The sequence below is a fragment of the Limulus polyphemus genome, unplaced genomic scaffold (assembly GCF_000517525.1).
Source record: "Limulus polyphemus unplaced genomic scaffold, Limulus_polyphemus-2.1.2 Scaffold107, whole genome shotgun sequence".
Lineage (NCBI taxonomy): Eukaryota > Metazoa > Arthropoda > Merostomata > Xiphosura > Limulidae > Limulus > Limulus polyphemus.
The window spans coordinates 25326-32670 of NW_013665717.1; the positions used below are offsets into that span (position 1 = coordinate 25326).

General features: G+C 34.8%; 1 protein-coding gene across 1 annotated transcript in view; it reads right to left on the reverse strand.

Moving 5' to 3' along the window:
- Positions 1–7345, reverse strand: part of LOC106470912 (tetratricopeptide repeat protein 28-like) — a 60846-nt gene that overhangs the window by 14341 nt on the left and 39160 nt on the right. Inside the window, exons 11-13 of the mRNA XM_013931493.2 lie at positions 6845–6999; positions 5711–6015; positions 3616–3896 (exon numbers count right to left, since the gene is read on the reverse strand). Coding sequence (XP_013786947.1) covers positions 3616–3896; positions 5711–6015; positions 6845–6999 — 741 coding nt within the window. The remainder of the gene's footprint in view (positions 1–3615; positions 3897–5710; positions 6016–6844; positions 7000–7345) is intronic.

Sequence of the window (7345 nt, forward strand, 5' to 3'; positions counted from 1 at the left end):
CATAGTAAGCAGAGACGGCGGCGCAGACAAAGACGTTAGGAGCCGGATCAACAAAGCAAGGCTCACGTTCAACACCCTGCGACTCATCTGGAACTCCAAAGCCTTCAAAAATCTTCAACACAAATGTAAAAGCGGTCCTCCTGTATGGGTCCGAGACATGGCGAGTTACGAACACCATCACCAACAAGATACAGACGTTCATCAACAAGTGCCTGCGACACATCCTAAACATCAGGTGGCCAGAGAAGATCTCAAACACAGAGCTATGGAAAAGGACCAACCATAACCCAGTCAGCCAAGACATCAGGAAAAGAAAATGGGGCTGGATCGAAAACCAGCTGACAACGTTACAAGGCAGGCCTGGGAATGGAACCTACAAGGGAAAAGAAAAGCTGGGAGGCCAAAACAGACGTGGAGGAGATCGGTCAGGAGTGAAGCAAAGGCCGCCGGAATGGCGTGGACCCAGCTGAGGAGAGCAGCCCAGAACAGAGTCCGTTGGCGAGGTGTTGTTGCGGCCCTATGCTCCACTGGGAGTCTACAGGATTAAATCAAGTAGTTTTAAAGAAAAACGCCAAGCCTTCGAAAAAAAAGGGAAGTTTTACTCCTTCTCCCCCCCCATTCTCTCACTGGCTCAGAGGAAAACTTGAGAGCTTATAAAGCTACTGTCCGGGGTTCGATTCCTGTGGTTGGCACAGCTCAGATAGTTCATTATGTAGCTTTGTGTTTAACAACAAACAAACAACTCACTCTTCTTAATCTAACCTATTTGTAAAAAAAATAACTACAGTTTTTATTAAGAAACAATATTTCATGTAGTAGGGATCTTAAGATTTAAACTACTATCTGACCGACAGGCCCCTTTCAAAATATAATCATAACTGCATTGTGCCGAAACCATGAGTAAGAAGCAGGTTTAATAACGTAACACCACTCTGATGTCAATGGAAAAGGGTACTGATTGTTCTTATGATTTTCTTACTGGTAATAGTTGTAGTTTGAGAACAGACTTCTTACGAACCTTTATGATCGTACTGATGCTTTTACTTTTACATCGTTGTCTGCAGTTTCTGGAAAGTGCTGTAAGTTAAAATTATGCAAAGAGAAAAAAGGCATATAAAATATACACCACTAAAACTCGATCTGACCGAAGTTTCACGTACCAGTTAAAAATGTTTTTCTTCCTCAACAGTTTTATTTATATATTTAAAAACATAGACATGTAAACAAAAAACTAAGTTCTCACAAATAGAATAAAAGCAATGAAATATCTTCATCTACAGAAAAAGATAATAAATAATTTAATGGAGAGAATGCAAGTTGAGGACACGATCGGAACGGAACTAGCGATTTCACAGAAATTAAACAAAATAAAATGGAATCATCAGGTTTTTCTTTTTTCTTTATTTAATATGAACATTGGGACTAGATACGTGTCAAGAACTTTGTCCTTCGTCCTTGGATCAGGCCAAATCCTTCTAAACCCTGTTGTTTGGTTAGCTGTTTTGTTCTCTAGTTTGATGAATCAGTGTCTTTACAAAATAACTCATCTTGGATTATATTGTTAAGCAGATCACAAACGATGGTTATCATAACAAAATATTTTTTCTTTATCAAGGCCAGATTAAAAATGTTTGATACTGTAGACAAGTCTGGAAAAATATGATTGTATGTTAGACCTAAATATACAATGAAAAACTTGCAGAAATATACAAATTGTTGAACAATTCTTCCTGTGATCAACACCTCAGCTGGAGCTGGAGAAGAACAGTTATGAAATAGTCTGGTAAAAAACCTACTATTAATAATGAAGAATAAATATTTACTAAACGTCATCTTACCCACGTGTGTGCACATCCTCTTTGAATCATACTACCAATACTTTCTTTTTTAATGAAGAAACGTATATTCAACCTCACTACAAATAGAGCTTGTTGACATATAAATTCATCTGAATCCCTTGAAAAATTAGACAGGGCTTTTAGAAATTCAAATACAACGCTGCATTTTCAGACAACATATTTCAAGTGTATTTAATTTCAAAGGTGTATAACTTATTAATTATATTTTTTGTTTTGAATTTCGCGTTAAACTACACGAGGGCTATCTGCGCTAGCCGTCCCTAATTTAGCAGTGCAAGACTAGAGGGAAGGCAGCTAGTCATCACCACCCACTGCCAACTCTTGGGTTATTCTTTTACCAACAAATAGTGGGATTGACTGCACATTATAACGCCCCTACGGCTGAAAGGCAAGCATGTTTGGTGTGACGAAAATTCGAACACGCGACCCTCAGATTGCGAGTCGGGCGCCCTAACCACCTGGCCATGCATGGCTCTAAGAAAAAGGAAAGATATTTATGCTTTAAACGAACTCTTAACAACTGAATATGATCTTATGAAAGTAATTACATAGTATATCGGACGACATAACTCAATGGCGTAGCCACGGGTAGAGCCTGGGTGGGCCATGGCCTGCCCACTTAGAACTCACACTCACTTATTCAGTCTGCTTGATGGTTTCTTTGTCCGAATACATCATACGTAGCACCTTCTGCCCCCAGAACTTCCTGCCACTAACTTAATTAGAAAGTTTTCAGTAAATGCTATAATTATGTGTATTTGTAAAAATGTTCCATCCATACCTTTGTGAAGAGTTTCTTTAGCTATAATATACACTCATCACCTAGCTTGTCAACGTTTGTATATTTGTAAAGTCTACCGAGTTTCTAGCTTCGTTAACAGTTTATGTAGCTATAATATTTAATATGTAGCTGTAATATTCATTCTATCTGCAAAGTTTATTCGATTGCTGAATGCTGAAGTGTGTATCCAAAATGCTTATTCAGTTTCACAATGATGTTTGGTAAGAACTACTTTCGTGTGATTCATATCTAGTTCGTTGATGCACTAAGAAAGTTTGTTTCCTAATAATAACTAACCTCGTTCTTTTCACCCAAATGATTACTTACCTCATTGCTGCGTTACCGACCAACAGCGTTACGACCTGTTCTAATTAATTTTTAACTTATTTTGAACTTGTGTACTCCTCCACTGTTGTTCAATTTCTCACTGTGTTATGATCTGTGTCTCATCTATTTAAATATGTTAAAGTATTGTATAATTAAAATAGTAATGCAAAAGATTTCAGTACGTATTTTAATACTTAAAAATTAACACCGTGGAAGTTGGAGAGAGTTCAAAAAGTAATGCATTGATAAAACACCAAAAATAGTTGTCTTCTAGACAGATGTTTTATCCCTGAACGCTAGAAACCGGGTTTCGACACCCGTGGTGGGCAAAGCACAGATAGCCCATTGTGCAGCTTTGTACATAACTTCAAACAAACAAACAATAGATGCAGCTCCTGCATCAGTCTTCACAACAACAAAAATGGTGTAAAATCATAGATTTTTGTTAGATTGTGCTAATTTCTCAAGGAGAAACAAGAGGTATCCAGAAATACACATATTTATTTCGTTCGCACAGAATTAAAATAAAGGAAATGTGATGGAAAAAGAATAATTACATGTGAAATTACATCTGCATCGACCAGTCATCAAGCACTGTTTAGTGTAATCGTTTCACCCTCAATGACTGCTTCTCAGAAGAATACTTACAATTTCAGACATTTTCTCGTTGGGTTTGGAAGAACTGTTGTCTTCTAAAACCCCATCCTTTGAAAGTTCCGTTCCTCGTCTACTTTCAGTAGATTTATCTTTACTTCTTCCTTCTTCACGGCCTGTTTCCTTCTGATCTAGCTTGAGTGCATTCAGCAAACTAACAAAGTGTTTAGCGCTTTTCGTGTCAGGAAAGTCTGGGATCACGTCGTCAACGTCTTCTGGTTCTTCTTGGGTAATTGTATCTGTGTTTTTTTCCGAGACTAACGGTCTGAGAATTTCTGTTAACAACATTGAACATCAAAGTGTCAATAAAATTTAACAAAGCGAGTTAACGCTCAAAAGGTTCGTTTTCATTACAACTCATGATCAATAGTGAAAACTATCATTAAAGTACGATATAAAAAACGTTCTAGCTCTATTAAATGCGATTTTAAGCTATTTTTATACATGGAGGAAAACTGATAAAAATCAATAGATTTTTATCTATAAGAAATGTATTTCAAGAGACTTTTCATAAAGTTCAGATATATCAGTTTTAAAGTCTACTCATTTTCCTTTCGAGTATTTTGGAAACAACTTCAGGCACTCGGCAGCATGAAACTGATAATACAATAATAGTCAAGTGTTTTGGGGACTTCTGCAAATAAATACCTACTGGAAAAACACTTCGAAAACTAGGAAACGTAAAATATGAAATTAATCATATTCTGTGTGCCTTCGTACCCAAACATGCTTTAAGTTTCACATTTGCCCAAGGCAACAGTAATCTTATGATTGGCTCATATTAATGACCAATATAAAGTTTTGATGTACGAAACATATGATGTATTGAGATTTGTTGAGCTTTGAATCAATATCTTACATAAATAGTTGTAGTTGGTACCTCGCGTGTGTTTAGCGGGTAGTTATCCTAATGATTGTCAATAAAGCTCGAGGCTTTTCCACAAAACTACAATCAAATATTCGAACTCCGTTTTAACTCAAGTGGTGGAACAATAATACTGAATATTTCTGTCACTTAACAAGCTGAACAAACTAAATGATTCAATATAAACGTTCTTCCAGCCAGCAGTGAAACGATAAAACTAACAAGATATGTAAATTCACACACAGATATTTTTATTGGTAATATCGATATTACTCGATAAAATAAAACTAATATATTTAAAATAAATATTTATCCCTACTTATCAAAGAAAGACCAAAGCATTGACTAACGCGTGGTGTATGCGTCCTTTTGTACACTGTAAATAGCATGTGACATAAAAACAAAAACAAATTTCAACTTGAAAAAAAACAAATTCTTAATATGACGTGGTATGTGTTAATAGAGTCGCATAGCATAAAGTGGTGAAAGTGTAAAACTACAGAAAAAATGTTGCAAATGTGAGAATGATAGCAAATTTTCACATCTAGTTTGACACCGACAGAACTCTCTACACTTCACGTTTTTAGTAAGACGTAATAGCTCTGACAATAGACAGACCCGTGTACCATTACCGTTGAATCTTGCACTAGTAACAATTTGTGTAACTTTAACATTTTAGTCAATGATAAACTACGTGTTTATTTAAGCTGGTTCTAAAGTCTTGGATGATCGACTCGCAATCCGCGGGTTCGAATTCTCGTCACCAAATATGCTCACCTCCTTTACCCACCGCCAACTTTAGGGCTACTCTTTTACTAACGTAACATTGACCGTAACAATATAACGTTTGGTGGGACGGGGATTCGAACACGCGTCCCTCAGATTGCGAGTCAAGCGCTCTAACCACTTCGGATTGTCATACTAAGTTTTAAACTTTGTCATACTAGTTGGTCCTTAAGTGTTCGGTTATTGCATCAAGTTATGATATTTATATTGAATACTGGATGGTTTCTAAGTGTCGGATGTTATATAAACTTTAAAACTTCTCTACGCATTAATTGGTTACTAAACGTCGAATCATTATAACAATTAAAAAAGAACGTTACGTACTATTAACTGATCCCAAAGTTTTGGATTGAAATGTATAGTTTTAAACATAATCTTTATAATTTTAAAATTATCTTTAAAAATAATTAAGTAAAAAAAATGGCGGAAACACCGTACCATCATTTGACAGATTCACATATGCAAAGGAACGACATAAACTTGAAAAAAATTTGTTGTCCTCTACAAGTTTACTGTCAAAATTTTCTTCTTTCAGTTGTACACTTGCAAACCCGATTCTATCTTCTCCTTCCTGCACATGCGCAGAACATTTGATGACCCAGATATACAACATCTTCTCTGGCTTTCTGTCGGGGGTGTAACTCTTAACAACAGAGTACACCAAAAAGCTGGAGTTTAGCAAGTCTGCAGTTGAATAAAAGTCTTGAATGATGTCGTTAACCAATTCTTCTCTCATCTCAGTTCTGGAAATAAAAAGAAAACAAATATATAATAAACGCACAAATCGAGCTCAATATTACATTTACAGTATTATAAAATACCCTATTTATAACGATAAGTTAATGCTATTTTAATGACTATTCTAGAGGAAAGAAACTGGACTATGAATAGATAGAACTACTTAAATCTTGGTTTTTAAAATCAATTTGTGTTGAAAAAATATTAAGAACGTTATTTGACTATTATGCATAGTGATATAACCGACCACATGTCTGTCATCTTAACTTCGAATGTATAGGTGCTCCAGGTACGTTGTTATTGTCCCCACCCCCACCCCTGTACGTGGAAACATAGATTTTGTATTTTGTATACATGAACTTAACAAAACATTAAAAAAAAAAATTTGTTATCTCACATGAAAATATAAAATATTACAGGTTTGGATTTGGATTCAGAAATTAATTTTCAATAAGCGTTTATATTTTGAATTTAAAATAATAATGCGATATACCTTTAAACAACTTTCCTGTAATAAAATTAAATAGACTGAGATTGTAAAGAATTTTGAATAGGGTCTTAAGCTAAAACAAAAAGATTAAGAATAGGTCTACTTGATGAAGGCATTCCGAAAAATGGAATAAAATAAGAAAACCTAATTGTTTTTGTTCAAATATGTTCACCAACAAGATTAATAGAGGTATTTATATCAACCTATTTAAATATATTTTCTTCGTTGTTAAACAAACGCGTTAAAATGTTAACTAAGCTTTAGTAGATAATTCCCGATTCACCAATATTCATCAACTTATCTAACTTAAAAGCCACTAAAACAACACGAAAATACAATCATACTTGAGAATGATGTCGTCTCTCCACAACCACGAAGATGGTGAATCTTTCAGATTTTTCAGCGAGTTGTCCCTTATGACATCCGTAATAGCTCTTCCCCTAGCAAATTCTGAAAGCGCCAAAGCTTCTTTAATCCTTCCCTGCTTCACTAAAATAACCTGATTGGAAAAACAGAGCCAGACTCTTCTGCGTACACTGACAGATAATTATTCTAGTGAGATTGAAATGCTGATAATATGCAAAAAATAACGAAGTACCGAATTATTATTTCGGGAAACTTGAGGAATAAACAAGATACTTTTAATAGCAGAAAGCTTGTTTTGAATATATATCAAATATATATATTGCTAAGTAAATTATGAAAATCATCATATTACTCTATCACAACATCTGTTTTATTAAAAATCGGTGTTGGTTATCGTTTTTGATATATATATATATATATATATATATATATAAATTTTGTTACTAATTAGTTTCGGTAAGAAAACACTCAATTAACTT